Genomic DNA, 20,190 nt, shown 5'->3' with positions numbered 1-20,190 from the left:
TTTTTTCACAAAAAGTATTCTTGTAGCTATCAACATTTTGGTTGAACAACTGATGTCACATGGACTGTTAAAAGGATTATTGAAAATCTGTAAAAATTTACAGGTAATTTACTCACCGCTTTGCCATCCAAGATGTTCATGTCTTTATTCCTTCAGTTGCAATAAAATTGTTTCTTTAGGAAAACATTTCAGGAATTATCTCCATATAGTGGACTTCAATGGTGCCCCTGAGTTTAAACTTCCAAAATGCAGTTTAAATGGAGCTTCAAAGGGTTCTAAATTATCCCAGCCGAGGAAGAAGTGTCTTATCTAGCAAAACGATTGATTATTTTAGAAACAATTAATTATCTATATACTTCATATACATCAAATGCTCGTCTTGTCTCATCTCTGTGTTGCGCGTGCATAGACTGTGTAATCTGGTTCAATTACAGTTAGGGTATGCTGAACATCTTCCATCTCATTTTCTTCTTCAACTGCAAAATTACCAAATATTGCTGTTTCACCCTCTTTTTTTGTAAAGGGCGTTTGATCTTTTGTTCTTTGTGTGTTCACTTTGTAAACACTGGGTCAGGGCTTCTGCAGCGATGTAGGACGATATTGAAGTTGGGGAAGAAAACGAGATGAAAGTTTTTTGACATACCCTAACTGTCTTCAACTGTAAAAAACAGTTCATGCAGACATAGACAAGACAAGCATTTGAGATTAGAAAGTACATCAATAGTGAGTTTGTTTCAGAAAAGACAGATCGTTTCACTAGATATGACCTTTCTTCCTTGGCTTGGATCATTTATATCCCTTTGAAGCTGCATTTAAACTGCATTTTGAAAGTTCAAACTTGGGGTCACCATTGAAGTCCATTATATGGAGAGAAATCCTGAAATGTTTTCCTCAAGAAACATAATTTCTTATCAACTAAAGAAAAAAAAAAACCATGAACATCTTGGATGACAAGGGGGTGAGTAAATTATCTGTATTATCTTAAAGGAACACTCCACTTTTTTTGGAAATAGGCTCGTTCTCAAACTCCCCCCGAGTTAATAAGTTGAGTTTTACCGTTTTGAAATCCATTCAGCCGTTCTCCTGTTCTGGCGATATCACTTTTAGCATAGCTTAGCATAGATCATTGAATCCTATTAGACCAATAGCATCACGTTCAAAAATGTCCAACGAGTTTCCATATTTGTTGTATTTAAAACTTGACTCTTCTGTAGTTATATCGTGTACTAAGACCGGTGGAAATGCAAAGCTGCGCGTTTCTAGGCTGATAAGATTAGGAACTACACTTTCATTCCGGCGTAATAGTCAAGGAAGTTTGCTGCTGTAATATGGCCGAAGCAGGCGGAGTATTATCAGAAATGAGTTCCCAGCTAGTTTAGCATTTGCACATGTGCTGCGTGGTATTACTGCTCCTGCTTCAGCCTTATTACGGCAGCAAACTTCCTTGACTATTACGCCGGAATGGGAGTGTAGTTCCTAATCTTATCAGCCTTGAAAATTGAAGCTTTGCATTTCCACCGGTCTTAGCACACGATATAACTACAGAAGAGTCAAGTTTTAAATAGGACAAATATGGAAACTCGTTGGTCATTTTTGAACGTGATGCTATTGGTCTAATAGGATTCAATGATCTATGCTAAGCTATGCTAAAAGTGATATCGCCAGAACAGGAGAACGGCTGAATGGATTTCAAAACGGTAAAAATCAACTTATTAACTCGGGGGGAGTTGGAGAATGAGCCTATTTCCAAAAAAAGTGGAGTGTTCCTTTAAGTTTTTTCCTTATTACCTTTCTAGGCCTTGGATGTGATAGTTGCATTGCTGTCTATGCAGGGTCAGAAAGCTTTTGGGTTTTATTAAAAATATCTGAATTTGTGCTCTGAAGAAAAACAAAAGTCTTATGGGTTCGGAATGACATGTGGGTGAGTAACGACCGAATTTTTATTTTTGGGTGGACTATCCCTTTAAATATTGTGGGTTATTTTCTTCATAATGTCTATAAGATGCATCTGTGGCATGCTTATGATTGCAATTAATAATACTAATAGAACATACACACTGGTTAAAAACAACCCAGCATACTGGAATTTGGCTGCTTTGAGTTGTCTCAGTGATTTCTTATACTATATGCAGAGTTCCCTCAAAAGACACAGCGTTTGGACAGATACAAAGAGCTGATTCGAGGGTTACCTCGCGTCAACAGAACAACTTTAGCAGCACTCATCAGTCATCTCTACAGGTGAGTAAGCACTATTGTCTTCATTCTGGTTTGTCCATGTTTGATCTTTGTTAAAGGAGTAGTTCACTTCCAGAACAAAAATGTACAGATAATTTACTCACCCCCTTGTCATCCCTATGTCTTTCTTTCTTCAGTCGTAAAGGAATTGTGTTTTTTGAGGCAAACATTTCAGCTTTTTTCTCCATATAATGGACTTCTGTGGTGCCTCTGAGTTTGAACTTCCAAAATGCAGTTTCAATGCAGGTTCAAAGGGCTCTAAATGATCCCAGCCGAGGAATAAGGCTCTTATCTAGCGAAACAATTAGATATTTCCTAAAAAAAAAAATTACAATTTATATACTTTTAAACCTCAAATGCTCATGTCTTTGTGAAGTCTGTATTCTGGTTCAAGACAGGTAGAGTATGTCAAAAAACTCCAATCTCATTTTCTCCTCCAACTTCAAAATCATCCTACATCGTGGCAGAAGTACAGACCAAGTGTTTACAAAGTGAAAGTGCAAAGATCAAATGACTTTTACAAAAAAATGTAAAAATAACAATGTAGCGATTTTTGAAGTTCACACAGAGCTAGACAAGATGAACATTTAAGGTTAAAAAGTATATAAATTGTATTTTTTTTTTTTTTTTTTTTTTTTTAGAAAATAACCAGTCTTTTTGCTAGATAAGACCTTCTTCCTCGACTGGGATTGTTTAAAGCCATTTGAAGCTGCATTTAAACTGCATTTTGAAAGTTCAAACTCAGGGGCACCATAAAAGTCCACTATATGGAGAGAAATCCTGAAATGTTTTCCATCAAAAAACAATTTATTTACCACTGAAGAGAGAAAGACATGAACATCTTGGATGACAAGGGGGTGAGTACATTATCTGTACATTTTTGTTCTGGAAGTGAGCTACTTTTTTAATTTATAACAGCTCTTTGACTTTGACTTTTGACTTTGACTACATGGCTTTTTCTTCTTCCTCTCTTTTAGGGTGCAGAAGTGTGCTGATCTCAATCAGATGTGCACTAAGAACCTGTCCCTGCTGTTCGCTCCCAGCCTGTTTCAGACTGATGGGAAAGGAGAACATGAGGTCAAAATCATAGAAGACCTCATTGATAATTACCTGTATATATTTGATGTAAGTAAATAACTTTGTTACATGATATTATTGCAAAAACAGTGCTGTGACGGTACCATAGTTAAGTTATAATGTCAGGTGATGATACAATAGAACAGTACTTTGAGATTGCACTAAATTAAGTCTGAATACCGTGCAAAACATTGAATATGGTACTAAACAGTGTCATTGTACAATCATTCTACTTTTTTGTAGAATGCAGTTTTGTATAAATATGAATCATTTTGATGCTTTTTAAGAGTTTTCTTTTTGTGTTTGGTCAGGTTGATGAAGAACATCAAACTCAGATTGAACTGGAGATCAGTTTGATAACGACCTGGAGAGACACACAGGTAGAGTAAAAAAAAAAGAAGCAATTTATTTATGTGTACTTTTTATTTATATATATAGTATTATATTTTAAATTCTATTCTAATATTTTTTTTATATATTTCCTGCAGCTCTCACAGGCAGGGGACTTGATTATTGAAGTTTATCTAGAAGAAAAGATACCAGATTGCTGCATCACTCTGAAAGTAAGAGATCATATTTGGAGAAAAAATAAAAATTATACATACATACATTGTTGTAAAAAGGTGTGGGATCAGTAACATTTTTTTGTTTTTTAAAGAAGCCTTTTCTGCTCATCACGGCTGCGTTTATTTGATTAAGAATACAGATAAAACAATAACATTGTGAAATATTATTGCAATTTAAAAAAGTTATTTGCTATTTTTATATACTTTAAAATATAATTTATTTCTGTGATGCAAAGCTGAGTTTTCAATATAATTACTCCAGTCTTTATTCTAAAATGCTGATTTATTATCAATGTTGGAAACAGTTGTGTTGTGTGTGTGTGTGTGTGTGTGTGTATATATATATATATATATATATATTTGGAACCTGTGACTTTTTTCAGTATACTTTGATGAATCAAAAACAGCATGAACAGCATTTATTTAAATTTTTTTTGTAACAATATGCACAACTGTTCAAAAGTTTGGGGTCAGTAAATTTTTCTTTCTTTCCTTGAAATAAATAAATATTTTTATTCAGTAAGGATGTTTTAAATGAATAAAAAGCAATAGTAAAGACCTATTGTTAGAAAAGATTTCATAAATAAATAAAATCAATAAATTGTGTTTTAAAGTATATTAAAATAGAAAACAGATTTTTTTAATTGCAATATTTCATAATATTTTTTTCTGAATTTTTGATCAAATGGCACTTAAGCATAAGAGACTTTTTCAAATAAACATAAATCTTACTAATCCCAAACTTTTGAACGACAGTGTATATATATACACATCCCTCAGCAGGATATGATATCAACAATATTTTTGTCCATTGTCCTGGAAGGGGACAACAGTGTATTTGCTTAATGTTTTTGTCAACTTTTATTAGTGCATTACAATATAGCTCGCCTCAAAGTTAAAATATATAAAATAAAATATATGTTTTTATGTTTGCCAGAGAGTTGCTGTTGCACAGCATTGCCACATGGTGGCAGATTCAAACCGTTAATCCAAACCTTTGGTGTGACTTTCCCACAGGTGTCTCCCACAATGTGTGCTGAGGAGCTGACCAATCAGGTCCTATACATGAGAAATATTCCTGCAGGGGAAAAAGACGTGTGGATGACCTTTGAGGCCATCGAGGAAGGAGAGCTCGGTAAAAACACAAAGCAAACTAATTCATTCAGACACTATTTCACTTCAGTCACTACTGAGGTTAATCAGACACTGCAGTGCAAGCAATGTTTTTTATGGCTGGGAGAAACAATAGATAAATGCAGGATGTCATTTGTGCAGAGCGACCTCTTCACCCCAAGGAGAAGGTTCTGGAACAAGCTCTACAGTGGTGTAAAATGGCCGATCCCAGCTCAGCGTATCTGCTGGTGAAGAAAGTGCCTAGAGGAGAAGCTATAGACATTTTCACAGGTGAAAACACATTCATTTCATTAGATGAACTGACGTTTCACATTAGTGGTACTGCTTTGTCACACAAACATTTGTATATGATTACGTTTTCCATACAGTCTCTCCACAAAGGTAATAAAATGCATCAAAATGCTCAGAAGTTTGAGATTTTTTTTTTTTTTTTTTTTTTTTAAAGAGAGAGTTTGTATATATTTTTAAAAAATACAGTAATATTGTGAAATATTGTTAACATTTCAAACAACAGTTTTCTTTTTTAAAATATTAAGAGAAGTCATAAAAGACTTTTCACAAACATGAAATCTTACAACCCTAAACTTTTTAATGGCTGTGTGTATATAGTATTTATATTTTGTTTAATGTCAATTTTGTTTTTGGTAAGTTGTCATGTTGCCATCACAATACTTAATTTCTCATAGTTATAATAGTTTGTAGTATTTATAATGCAAAGGTACACTACCAGTCGAAAGTTTTTGAACAGTAAGATGTTTTTTAAAGTCTCTTCTGCTCACTAAACATGCATTTATTTGATCCAAAGTACAGCAAACCCAGTAAAATTGTGAAATATTTTTGCTATTCAAAATAACTCTTTTCTATTTGTTTATATTTCAAAATTTAATTTATTCCTGTGATCTCAAAGTTGATTTTTCAGCGTCATTACTCCAGTCTTTTATCGCATGATCCTTTAGAAATCATTCTAATATTTTATATTTGCTGCTCAAGAAAGATTTCTCATTATTATTCATGCTGAAAACAGTCATTTTGCTTAATATTTTTGTGGCATTTATTTGAAATCAATATCTTTGAATACATTGTAATAGTTTTTACTGTCACCTTTGATCATATTAATGCATCCTTCCTAAATAAAATCATTAATTTCTTAAATGTGACCCTGGACCACAAAACCAGTCTTAAGTCGCTGGGGTATATTTGTAGCAATAGCCAAAAATACATTGCATGGGTCAAAATTTTTGATTTTTCTTTTATGCCAAAAATCATTAACAAATTAAGTAAAGTTCATGTTCCATGAAGATTTTTTGTAAAATTCCTACTGTAAACATATCAAAATGTAATTTTTGATTAGTAATATGCATTGTTAAGAACCTAATTTGGACAACTTTAAAGGTGATTTTCTCAGTCTTTTTGATTTTTTTTGCATCCTCAGATTTCTGATTTCAAATAGATGTATCTCGGCCAAATATTGTCCTATCCTAACAAACCATACATCAATAGAAAGCTTATTTATTGAGCTTTCATATGATGTATAAATCTCAGTTTTGTCAAATTTAACCTTATGACTGGTTTTGTGGTCCAGGGTCACAAATAACAAACAAACTCCAAACTTGTGAATGTGAGTGTTTACAAGAATTAGAAGAAAAGAAGGTTCTAAGACGAGAAAATATAAGGAACGAAAGCATGTTGCATTTAATTATTAGTACACAGCTGTTATTATACAACTAATATAGTAACAAAATCATATTTTTGTAGCAATAGCCAACAATACATTGTACAGGTCAAAATTATCGATTTTTCTTTTGTGCCAAAAATCATAGGATATTAAGTAAAAATCATGTTCCATGAAGATATTTTGTAAATTTACTACCATAAATATATCAAACCTTAATTTTTTATTAGCAATATACATTGCTAAGAACTTCATTTGGACAATTTTAAAGGTGATTTTCTCAATATTTTGTTTTTTTGCACCCTCAGATTCCAGATTTTCTAATATTTTTATTTCTAATATTTTTAACTCTTATCTTATTGTATTATCCTAAGCTTATTTATTCTCAAATTATGAATCTCAATTTCAAAAAATGGACCCTTATTGACTGGTTTTGTGGTCCAGGGTTGCATATTTTGTCACATGTCAACTCTATACTTTGTTACAAAATGTTACTAAATGATACAGCTGTATTGTTGTTGGTTGTTAACCTTGTATCTATTGTTTCTCTTATTGTGGGTTGCAGCCTATAAGAGTGAGATAGTGAAGTCTGGCATGCTGAAGTGTCGGGAGGAGCAACCCAAGCTCTTGCAAGGAAACAAATTCCAGGAGCGATTATTCCAAATTAAAGACCACAGATTACTCCTGATGAAGGACAAGAAAGTATGTATACAGTTCATCACCACTTTTTTGTAGGAATGAAAAGACAGTAAACTGCAAACTAAAAGCACCTTTCTTGCATCACAGAGCAACAAACCCGAGAAAGAGTGGCAACTGAAAACCTTGAAGATTTACATGGGGATCAGAAAGAAGTTAAAACCACCAACAAAGTGAGATGCACGTTTCACTAAAGCTTTTTTTTCATTAGTGAACTTGATATGACTTTAAATAACAATAAGCGTGTTTACTTGCAGATGGGGATTAACAGTGATGCTGGATAAACAGCAATTGTAAGTTTTTGTTTTAATATATATTATTTACTCTACATGGAATAAATCAGGAATTGAGAGACTTAATAAGAGATGTTTCAAAAACATAAAATCTTACAACATTAAACTTTTAAATAGTAGTGTGTATATGTGACCCTGGACCACAAAACCAGTCTTAAGTCGCTGGGGTTTGTTTGTAGCAATAGCCAAAAATACATAGTATGGGTCAAAATTATTGATTTTTCTTTTATGCCAAAAATCATTGAGAAATTAAGTAAAGTTCATGTTCCATGAAGATTTTTTGTAAAATTCCTACTGTAAACATATCAAAATGTAATTTTTGATTAGTAATATGCATTGTTAAGAACCTAATTTGGACAACTTTAAAGGTGATTTTCTCAGTCTTTTTGATTTTTTTGCATCCTCAGATTTCTGATTTCAAATAGATGTATCTCAGTCAAATATTGTCCTATCCTGACAAACCATACATCAATAGAAAGCTTATTTATTGAGCTTTCATATGATGTATAAATCTCAGTTTTGTCAAATTTAACCTTATGACTGGTTTTGTGGTCCAGGGTCACATATAGTATTTACATTTTGTTTAATGTCAGTTTTGTATTTGGTAGGTTGCCATGTGATCACAATGCTTAATTTCTCATAGTTATACTTGTTTTTAGCATTTATAATGTAAAAGTACACTACCAAGTCTCTTCTGCCCACAAAGCCTGTATTTATTTGATCCAAAGTACAGCAAAAACAGTACAATTTCTCTTTGAATATATTTAAAAAATGACGTTATTTCTGTGATTTCAATTTCCAAATTTTTACTCCAGTTACATGATCCTTCAGAAATCATTCTAATATTCTGATTTGCTGCTCAAAAAACATTTATTTTTATGTTGAAAACAGCTGAGTAGATTTTTGTTTGGGCTTTTCTGATGAATAGAAGGCTTAGAAGAACAGCGTTTGATGACAAAGAAATGTCTTTATCATCGCTTTTGATCAATTTGAAGCATCCTTGCTAAATAAAAATATTAATTTCTCTATTTTTTTTTCCAAAAAAAAAAAAAAAAAAAACCATTATACTTCAAGCTTTTAAATGTGTATAATGTTAAAAAAGCTTTTTATTTTAGATAAATGCTGAACTTTTAATCTTTCTATTCATCAAAAAATCCTGAAAAAAATGAACTCAACTGTTTTAAATATTGATAATAACATTAATAATAATAAATAAGCAAATCAGCATATCAGAATGATTTCTATGGATCATGTGAGACTGGAGACTGGAGTAATGATGCTGAAATTTTCGATCACAGGAATAAATGACATTTTAATAAATATTCAAATAAAAAGCAGCTTTAAATAGTAAAAATATTTTACAATATTACTGCTTTTGCTGTGCTTTGGATCAAATAAATGCAGCCTTTGTGAGCAGAAGGGACTTCTTGAAAAACATAAATAATGTACTGTTCAAAACATGTTGACTGGTAGTGTAAATATTTGTGCAAAAGTATAACAATAATGTTAACACTTTAATTTATGGACTATTAACTAGTGGAGGGTTTAAAGTGGATAGAAAGAGTCTATTTATACTACCCTCCAAAGGCAAAGCGCAGTAACTACACATTTGGTCAAAATTGAGTTAAGGCTTAAAATGGACTTTGTGACAATGGTTTTGTCTTGTGGCAAAGTCTCCTGGTTCAATTTTGTCCCGTTTTAGAGAAACGAGATAGAAATGAGAGTCGACTAGTTGGCGAAAAAACTTTAAAGGCATTTTTCTCAGTTTCAGTGTTGGCGTAGTTACTGCGCTTTGCCTTTGGAGGGCAGTATAGCTACATAGTGAACAATAATCACTCTCCTTGACCTCACAGGTACCTCAGCTGTTCTTGTGAGACTGAATTATGGGACTGGATGACTAATTTACTAAAAGCACAGGTATAGCACATTTTAAATTCAACAAATCTGAACACTTCTTGACATTTCAGAGCTGTAACTTAACATTGCTGTCCTCCCTCAGAATGATGATTTGCGCCCGCCCGTGATGAGGCGGCACTCTTCTTCTGACATTTCCAAGCAGAGGTTTGGCACCATGCCGCTCGTGCCTATCAGAGGAGAGGAGAGCAATACCAACTCCACCATGCTCTCTGCCAATCAGACTCTGGTACAACACAATGGCGTCCTCTAGAGGTTCAGTGGACTGCAAAAAATGCTTTTCTTACTTAGATTTTTTGTATTGTTTCCAGCCAAAATATCTAAAAATTCTTGAATCAGGAAGGATTTTCTAGACGAGTAAAAATGAGTGCCTTGTTTTTAGTAAAAACAGGTCAAAATTAGGTGAGTTTTTGCTTGAAACAAGCAAAATAATCTGCCAATGGGGTAAGAAAAATAATCTAGTTGTCTGCTTGAAATAAGATTTTTTTTCTTACCCCATTGGCAGATTATTTTGCTTGTTTTAAGCAAAAACTCACCTAATTTTGACTTGTTTTTACTAAAAACAAGATAATAATTTTTACTTGTCTAGAAAATCCTTCCTGATTCAAGATCTTTTAGATATTTTGGCTGGAAACAAGACAAAAAATCTAAGTAAGAAAAGGATTTTTTGCAGTGTGCATGTAACACTCATTTGGTCTTTGCTTTGCGACTTGACTTGTTGTCTTTGTGTATTTGTGTATTTTTGTAGAGGAAGCTTCACACAAGAAGGGCTCTGTCAATGTTCTTTGTAAGTATTTGTTTTTATTTGCAGATTAATCCAATGCAGTTGTTATATAATAACGACTTTAAAGGAATAGTTCAACCCAAAACTAAAATTTGCTAAATACGGTTGAAGTCCAATTTTACGTTGACCTTGCAGAATCTGCAAAGTGTTAATTATTTTAGCAAACTAAGAGCGATCATACAAAATGCCTGACCTGGCATTTGACTGACCTGTACTAAATAAAAATAACTAGTTGAATTTATAAAAAAGGTTTACATGCACTTGATTTTTAATACTGTGTTGTAACCTGAATGATCCACAGCTGTTTTTGTTTTTGTTTAGTGATAGTCCCTTGTTTGTCCTGAACAGTTAAACTGTTCGCTGTTCTACAGAAAAATCCTTCAGGTCCCACAAATTCTTTGGTTTTTCAGCATTTTTGTATATTTGAACCCTTTCCAACAATGACTGTATGATTTTGAGATCCATATTTTCACACTGAGGACAACTGAGGGACTCATATGCAACTATTACAGAAGGCTCGGACTCTCACTGATGCTCCAGAAGGAAACACGATGCATTAGGAGCTGGGGCGTGAAAACTTTTGAACAGTATGAAGATGTGTACATTTTTCTTATTTTGCCTAAATATCATATATTTTTTTTTTATTTAGCACTACGTTTTAGAAGGTATAGAAGATACGTACATGTTCCGCAGAAGACAAAACAAGTTAAATTTACCCTGATCTTCAAATTCCAAATGCTCTTAATGCATCACGTTTCCTTCTGGAGCATCTGTGAGTGTTTGAACCTTCTGTAATAGTTGCAAATGAGTCCCTCAGTTGTCCTCAGCGTAAAAAGATGGATTTAAAAATCACACAGCCATTGTTGGAAAGGGTTAAAATACACAAAAATGCTGAAAAACCAAATAATTTGTGGGACCTGAAGAATTGCTTTGAAGAACAGCAGGCAGTTGTTAACTGTTAGGACAAACAAGTGATTTAAACATCTACCACTAAACAAAAAAAAAAAAAACAGTATTAAGAATCAAGTGTATGTAAACTTTTGAACGGGGTCTTTTTTTTATAAATTCAACTATTATTTCCTCCTGTAAACCATATGTAATGGTCTTTTATGTGAAATATCTTATTTAGATCAGTACTAAATGAAAAAAAAAACATGCATTTTGTATGATTCCTCTTATTTTGGTAAAATGAATAATTTGGTAAAACATTTTGCAGATTTTGCAAGGTGTATGCAAACTTTTGACTTTAACTGTATTTACTCGCCCTCAGGTCATCCAAGATATAGATGAGTTTAATTCTTCATCAGAACAGATTTGGAGAAATGTAGCATTACATCGCTTGCTCAATAGTGGATGCTCTGTAGTGAATGGGTGCCATCAGAAGGATAAAAACATCCAGACTACTCCAGTCCATCAGTTAATATCCTGTGAAGTGAAAAGCTGCATGTTTGTAATGACATTTTTAACTTCAAATCACTACTAGTCCTCTATCCATAATATTGCTTTCTCCAGTGAAAATGTAATTTTATCTGAAACAGGAGAGAAACATGCATTATTGAGTATGGAGTAAGCATTATTATCGATTACACTGAACAAGCTAAATCTTATTTCAAACAGACAAAACAAGATTATTTTGCTTACCCCATTGGCAGATTATTTTGCTTGTTTTAAGCAAAAATGCACTTAATTTTGATTTTTTTTTTTTTTTTTTTTTTTTTTTCTGAATACAAGACAATAATTTTTACTCGTCTAGAAAATACTTTTTGATTGAAGAATTTTTAGATATTTTGGCAGGAAACCAGACAAAAAATCTAAGCTAGAAAAGCGTTTTTTTGCAGTGTGTGAACTGGCATTTTTTGACAGAAGTAATTGTTTAAGGTAAAAAAAAAAAAAAAAAGGCCTTAATTATGCATTTGTTTCTTGCAAACACAGAGGATCCATTGGTGAGCAAGTGATGCAATGCTACATTTTTCCAAATCTGGTCCCAAGAAGGAACAAACTCATTTACATCTTGGTTTGCCTGAGGGTGCATACATTTTTGGCAAATTCTCCTTTTTGTCTGAACTATTCCTTTAAAAGTCTTTTTCACACCTTGGCGTGCAAGTTTTGTTGCCATTTCTTTAACACAATCAGCCACAATTACTCTGATTACAGTGGCTGGTCAAAATGTAAAAGAAGGAGGTTTGGAAAGTATCAGATAACTTCTGCGTCTAACAAGCGCTCAAAAATGTAGGAGTGTGCTTTACAAAACAGCCTATACTTAATTGAGGAATTCCCTTTGACTTCCTCTGTCCTTCCCCCTCATTCCTGTCGGGAACCGGGGTTTCCTGATATGACAGGATGCATTTGCAGGAAGAATGCCTCTGCTGCATTGTTCTGCAACTGTAGCCTTGAGGGAGGGCAGGGAGCTGGCTTCACCTCTTGTGTTTTGGGAAAATGCTGACGCTTCTGGTGTGTCCCGGCCCGAAAGCCTTCACAAATTGTCTGCTGGCTTCATGCTTTTGTCCTCAATGTATTCGCCAATTATCTTGATGTTGTCACTCTGATACTGAGACAAAAGTTTCAATTTAGAAAAGGAAGTGATTTGTTTTGAACATTGTTGAGGGGCGAATCTCTTTCTGTGTATGTCCCGCTAACCACAAATACTTCTTTTGTTCGCGTAATGGTGGATCATCGAATCAGATATCTAGTAGATTAGGTATTTTCATGTTATAATAGTCACCAGTGTGTTTAGAACCTAACACCTGTATCCTTGAGATGTCGTTTTTATTATCTTGGTTCAGGAGACTGATTTGCTTTGGACACATTTGTGTTTGTTAGGGTACAAGCACATATGCTTACTTGTGTTTTCTAAACTGATAACTTGATCTATCTATCTATCTATCTATCTATCTATCTATCTATCTATCTATCTATCTATCTATCTATCTATCTATCTATCTATCTATCTATCTATCTATCTGTCTGTCTGTCTGTCTGTCTGTCACAATATTTAGAACATTATTGTTACTTATTTTTATGTAATTTTAAGTGTAAAGTAATTGTATATTCGCTATTTTATTATAGCTATTTTTTGTAGTTAAAAATGTAATGCAATATTACTACAATAGTAATAATTAATAATAATAAACAACTAGTAATAGTAGTATATAGAATTATTTATTATTATTATGAGGTTTCTATAATATATTCACTATAATATGAATCATACAATATATACAATAATTAATTATGATAATTAAAAGATAATTACATATTTAATAATAATAATAAAGACCGTATAGTTATGGTAATACTTGTAGTATACAACAGCAATAATAATAATAATAATTAATATTATTATTATTGTGTATTATATTTACGTAGTAGTATACAACAACAACAACAACAACAACATAAATAATAATAATGAAAATAATAATTATTATTATTATTACTACTACTATTGTATACCACAACTGTTGTTATTATAAAACACAATATAGTTGTAGCATACAATAATAATAATAATAATTTATTATGATTATTATTATATACTACAAGTATTATTATTAGTATTATTAAAAAGGCAATAACAATAATATAAAATAATAATCATTATTGTTATTTTTATTATTATATACTATTATTAAAATGAAACACAATATAGCTGTAGTATATAATAATTATAATAATTTGTATTATTGTATACTAGGTTTTATTAGTATTTTTGTAAAACACAATATAGTTGTAGTATACAATAATAATAATTATTATTAATAATATTATTGTAAACAAGTATTATTATTAGTATTATTAAAACGTAAAAAGTATATAATAATAATAATAATAATAATTAATTAAAAAAATATTCACTAATATAATTATACAATATATACCGTAATAATTAGGATAATTAAAAGATAATTAATTATTTAATAATAATAATAATAATAATAATAAAGACAGTATAGTTATGGTAATACTTGTAGTGTACAATAATAATAATAGATTAGTATTATTATTAGTAGTAGTAGTATTAATACTACTATTGTATACCACATTTTTTATTATAAACCACAATATAGTTGTAGTATATAATAATAATAATAATAATAATAATTATTATTATTATTATTATTATTATTATTGTTGTTGTTGTATATTTACTATAATATAATTATACAATATTTACAATAATTAATTAGGATAATTAAAAGATAATTTAATTATTTAATAATAATAATAATAAAGACAATATAGTTATGGTAATACTTGCAGTATACAATCATGATAATAATAATAATAATAATAGATAATAATAATAATAATAATAATAATAATAATAATTATTATTATTATTATTATTATTAATACTATTGTATACCACATTTTTTATTATAAAACCCAATATAGTTGTAGTATACAGTAATGATGATAATAATAATAATAATAATAATAATTATTATTATTATACTATTATTATTGTTGTGTACCACAAGTTATAGCTATATATAATAATATAACTATATTATTATTATTATTATTATTATTATTATTACTATTATTTATTGCAAGTACTTTAATTAGCATTATTATAAACACAATAATAGTATCAACGGTGTTAAAGTAGCCCAGTTCGGCAGGACATAACTGGTAGAGATACTGTAATGGATGGCCTCTTATGTGTTACTGGTTTAAAGACTTCGACCCGTGCAATTAAGTGTTATAATTTGAAATCCACTACAGATATCTTTTTGACCTCCTGGGATGCCCTGCCATTGTCTGTTTTGTTTTCTCTACTCAGCCCATGAAGATGCAGCAGGACTCGTTTGAGGAGCGCATTGAAAGCCCCGAGCCTTTGTATGAGGAGGTGGGCGACTTCGGTCTGCAGGTGCTCAAATCTTTGGAAACCAGTTTCCTGTCCAGCGCTCACGCAGAGACACAGGAGGTGCCGGCACGGCCCATCAGCCTGGGACAGAGGAAGACCGCCTCCCTGGATCGCATGGTTGGGTCAAACCCCGTGCACTCTCTCTTATCCTCCGGCGAATCAATAGACACTCTGGGCCACGAGGAGCCCGCTGACTCTCTGCATGTCCCAGGTAGGCGCAGGGCCCACAGATCATGCAGTCCACAACAGGAACTGCTCTTACAGGAACTCTCCACCATGTTCTGCAAGAAACCAGAGTCTGAAGAGCAGCATGAGAACCTCACCTGAACTTAGAGATCAATCTCAAGAGCAGTTTGTTAGAATCCAGTATTAAATCGATCGGTTTTTTAACGTGAAGTATTGTGCCAAAGCCGTCACCGAAATGAAAATCTGTGAATCTGTGCTATAATTGTTTTGTATAAATTGGGTGAATCTGTTTTGATTTGCTACACTAAAACTGACCGACCTCTCAATATTTTAAAAAAGTTCAATTTTTTAATCATTATTATATTTTATTGTTGTATTATTTGTATCTAAAGAGGCAAAAATACATTTTTAGAATACATTTCTTGGCTCAGTAACATTATATTTTCTGTATAACAGTAAGAAATGCATGCAAAGCAAAGCATGCGCAGTCTGTGCATATTAGAACACCATATTAGCATTTGAATTGATGTTCCTGGACTGCAGACTGATTAAATGACTACTCTATGGGTGCATTTCACCTTTTCTGGGACGTTGACCAGATCTTTTATATGTATACAGTGTATTATATTTATTAATTTATTTATGTAGACTATTTGAATCATTCGCATACACTACCAGTCAAAAGTTTGTGGACAGTAAGATTTTAATGTTTTTTTTTTCTTAAGAAGTCTTTTTGCTCACCAAGCCTGCATTTATTTGATACAAAATACAGCAAAAGCTGTAATATTGTGAAATATTTTTACTATTTAAAATAACGGTGTTCTATTTGAATATGGGTTAAAATGTAATTTATTTCTGTGATTTCAACGCTGAATTTTTAGCATCATTACTCCTGTCTTTAGTGCCACATGATCCTTCAGAAATCATTCTAATACGCTAATTTCCTGTTTAAGAAACATTTTTATTATTATTATCAATATTTAAAACAGTTGAGTATTTTTTCAGGATTCTTTGATGAATAAAAGATCCAAAGATCAGCATTTATCTGAAATAAAAAACTTTTGTGACTTTATATTATAGAAATGGATGCTTTAAATTGATCAAAAGTGACTGTTACAAAAGATTTCTATTTCAGATAAATGCTGTTCTTCTGAACTTTGAAGAAACTTTGATGAAAAATTCTGCTCAGCTGTTTTTAACATAATAATAATAATAATAATAAATGTTTTATTCCGAATATTACAATGATTTCTGAAGGATTGTGTGGCACTGAAGACTGGGGTAATGATGCTAAAAATTCAGCTTTGAAATCACTGGAATAAATTACATTTTAAAATATATTCAAATAGAAAACGGTTATTTCAAATAGTAAAATATTTCATATTTTTTTGCTGTACTTTGGGGCAAATAAATGCAGGCTTGGTGAGCAGAAAAGACTCCTTTAAAAACGTTGACAAATCTTTTGACTGGTAGTGTATTTCTCAGTGTTTGGAGACAGTGAAGGAACATTATCAGAAGGATAAAGGCAGTTTCTTGAGTCTGGACTGTAACAGTAGAGGGCAGTATAGATACAGCACACAATGTCCTGACAATCTAAAGCATTTTCACTCCTCCTTACAGGCATTTATTAAAGGCATGTACAGTTCTATAAAATTCATAACAAAATAAATCTGTTCTTACTCTGTTCTTTTGTATTTGATTAATGTTTGAGTGTATAAAGTATCATTTATTTTGACCCTCTTTTTGAAATAGACAATCCAGATAAATTCATTACTGTCTGCTACTGTATAGAATTGTCTGTTTTGTTTACTTACAGTATAAAGTTATGGCATCAGATAAAGGTGAACATTTACCTTGCAGAATCTGTAAAATGTTAATTATTTTACTAAAATAAGACGGATCGTGCAAAATGCGTGTTATTTTTTATTTAGTACTGACCTGAATAAGATATTTCACATAAAAGACATTTACATATAATCCACAAGAGAAAATAATAGTTGAATTTATAAAAATGACCCCGTTCAAAAGTTTACATACGCTTGATTCTCAATACTGTGTTGTTACCTGAATGATCCACAGCTGTGTTTTTTTGTTTAGTGATAGTTGTTCATGAGTCCCTTGTTTGTCCTGAACAGTTAAATTGTCCGCTGTTCTTCAGAAAGACCCTTCAGGTCCCAAACATTTTTTGGTTTTTCAGCATTTTTGTGTATTTTAAGCCTTTCCAGCAATGACTGTATGATTTAGAGATCCATCTTTTCACGCTGAGGACAGCTGAGGGACTCACATGCAACTATTACAGAAGGTTCAAACACTTACTTATGCTTCAGAAGGAAAAAAAAACATGCATTAAGAAAGGGGTGAAAACTTTTGAATTTGAAGATCAGGGTAAATTTTACTTATTTTGTCTTCTGTAGCATCTGAAGGGCAGTACTAAATGAAAGAAATATGATATTTGGGCAAAACAAGAAAAATGTACACTTCCTCAGTCCGTTCAAAAGTTTTCACCCCCAGCTCATAATGAATCGTATTTCCTTCTGGAGCATCAGTGAGCGTTTAAACCTGTATCAATATCAAGATTATTAGTGGTCAAATCAGGTAGTATCAGAATGTTTAAGGTAAGACTAAATAGGTCTGAGGGATTGACTTGAGTCTTCAGGTGTGGTTCAGGAAACAGTTTGAGTAAAACAGGATTATGTTTGGTTATGAGAGCAAGCATGTAGGCCTGGCTGAAGATCAGTCAATCAAAAGTGTCTTCTGGGGAGATTTGACTTTCAGAGTAATCTTATTATCCATGCTTTTAACTGGAAGTCACCTCTGAAGTCACCTTGTCATGGAGATGCCTCTCATTTCCTTTCGGATAATCTCTCTCTTTATGTCCAAATCAGTCGAATGGGTTTTATTTGTAGCAACTGTAGAAAAAATTCTGATGATGGACTAGATTATGTTTTTGGGAGTGGGTGAGACTTACAAAAAAAAGTTTGGAAGGCCATTTTTCTGAGGAGCTAAAAGTTAAAGCTGGGTGTTCATGAAGCTGCAAGACACTGAAGCCTTTTATGAGAATACTAACAATTAAATGTCACCAATTTCATGGAAAATACAGTCTTTGAATGTTACTCTATAAATCAAACTCTTGACTAAGATTTGGCAATATGAGGCACTTTCCATGACCTCTGTTTCTTTTAAGCATTAGAAGCGCAAATCCCATGTATTTGTTACTATAAGATTTTTTAATGTTTTTAAAAAAAGTCTCTTCTGCTCACCAAAGCTGCATTTGTTTGATCCAGAGTACAGCAAAAGCAGTTAAATTTTTAAATATTTTTACTATTTAAAATAACTGCTTTCTATTTGACTATATTTTAAAATGTAATTTATTCCTGAGATTTCAAAGCTATATTTTAGCATCATTACTCCAGTCACATGATCCTTCAGAAATCATTCTAATTTGCTGCTCAAAAAGATTATTATTATTGTGTTGAAAACAGCTGAGCAGATTTTTTTATTCAGGTTTGTTTGATGAATAAGTTCAGAAATATCCTCCTCAGGGTTTTACTCCTTCATCGAGTACAAGAGGACAGAAAAAAAGAGTTCTAAATCATGAAGTTGTATACAAGCTGTTCAGGCTGCAAGCCGAACAAATGTTGGATTTTGGACGATCCTTAGTGGGCCTTTGTTTCAACGTGTCACTTCTGTACTTCTTTCTGTACAAAAAAACAGATTATATGAGGATTTGCTGTCAAGATTATCAATCCCAAGTATTTGTCGCAAAAATGTATTAGATACACTACCAGTCAAAAGTTTTTGAACAGTAAGGTTTTTAATGTTTTTAAAGAAGTCTCTTCTGCTCACCAAGCCTGCATTTATTTGATCCAAAGCACATGAATAACAGTAAAATTCTGAAATATTTTTACTATTTAAAATAACTGCTTTCTATTTGAATATATTTTAAACTGTAATTTATTCCTGTGATTTCAAAGCGTTTTTTAGCATCATTACTCCAGTCACATGGACCTTCAGAAATCATTCTAATATTCTGATCTGCTGCTCAAAAATATATATTATGATTGTTATGTTGAGCTGAGTAGAATTTTTCAGGTTTCTTCAGAAGTTCAGAACAGTGTTTATCTGAAATAGAAATCTTTTGTAACTTTAAAAATGTCTTCATCCCTTTTGATCAATTTAAAGTATCCTTGCTAAATAACTGTTCTATAATATTTCAGATAAATGCTGATCTATGGATCTTTCTATTGATCAAAGAATCCTGATAAAATTGTACTCAACTGTTTTAAATATTGATAATAATAATAAAATTCAGAATCAGATCAGATCAGAATATTAGAATGATTTCTGAAGGATCATGTGACACTGAAGACTGGAGTAATGATGCTGAAAATTCAGCTTTCATCACAGGAATAAATTACATTTTAAAGTATATTCAAATAGAATGCAGTTATTTTAAATAGTAAAAATATTTCACAATTTTACTGTTTTCGATCTTCTAATCCTACAACATACCTAAAGACTACCCTACTAACTATTATTAAGCAGCAGATAAGGAGTTTTAATGAGGCAAAAGTAGTTCATAGTTAATAGCGAGAATTGGACCTAAAAATAAAGTGTGACCCTCATTTTATTAATAACTAACTAAAAAACTAACTAACCTCTACATATGCCATCTAAATTTAATTTAATTTAATTTAATATTATTTTTAATAATTTTATTTTATTTTATTTTATTTTATTTTATTTTATTTTATTTTATTTTA

At 31.8% G+C, this 20,190-nt stretch overlaps 1 protein-coding gene across 2 annotated transcripts in view; it reads left to right on the top strand.

Annotated features, from left to right (window-relative positions):
• arap3 (ArfGAP with RhoGAP domain, ankyrin repeat and PH domain 3) overlaps positions 1–17,111 on the top strand; it is a 64,270-nt gene extending 47,159 nt beyond the window's left edge. For both annotated transcript variants that reach the window (XM_073820709.1, XM_073820708.1), the window contains exons 22-34: positions 2,133–2,238; positions 3,213–3,360; positions 3,624–3,692; positions 3,801–3,875; positions 4,896–5,013; positions 5,154–5,282; positions 7,250–7,386; positions 7,471–7,553; positions 7,638–7,673; positions 9,527–9,590; positions 9,673–9,816; positions 10,336–10,374; positions 15,158–17,111. In XM_073820709.1, coding sequence (XP_073676810.1) covers positions 2,133–2,238; positions 3,213–3,360; positions 3,624–3,692; positions 3,801–3,875; positions 4,896–5,013; positions 5,154–5,282; positions 7,250–7,386; positions 7,471–7,553; positions 7,638–7,673; positions 9,527–9,590; positions 9,673–9,816; positions 10,336–10,374; positions 15,158–15,568 — 1,559 coding nt within the window. In that variant the 3' untranslated portion in view covers positions 15,569–17,111. The remainder of the gene's footprint in view (positions 1–2,132; positions 2,239–3,212; positions 3,361–3,623; positions 3,693–3,800; positions 3,876–4,895; positions 5,014–5,153; positions 5,283–7,249; positions 7,387–7,470; positions 7,554–7,637; positions 7,674–9,526; positions 9,591–9,672; positions 9,817–10,335; positions 10,375–15,157) is intronic.
• The last annotated feature ends 3,079 nt before the right edge of the window (positions 17,112–20,190 follow it).

The sequence above is a fragment of the Garra rufa genome, chromosome 16 (assembly GCF_049309525.1).
Source record: "Garra rufa chromosome 16, GarRuf1.0, whole genome shotgun sequence".
NCBI classification, from domain to species: Eukaryota; Metazoa; Chordata; class Actinopteri; order Cypriniformes; family Cyprinidae; genus Garra; species Garra rufa.
Note: the sequence above shows the minus strand (reverse complement) of the source record. Positions and strands in the feature narration are given on the sequence as shown.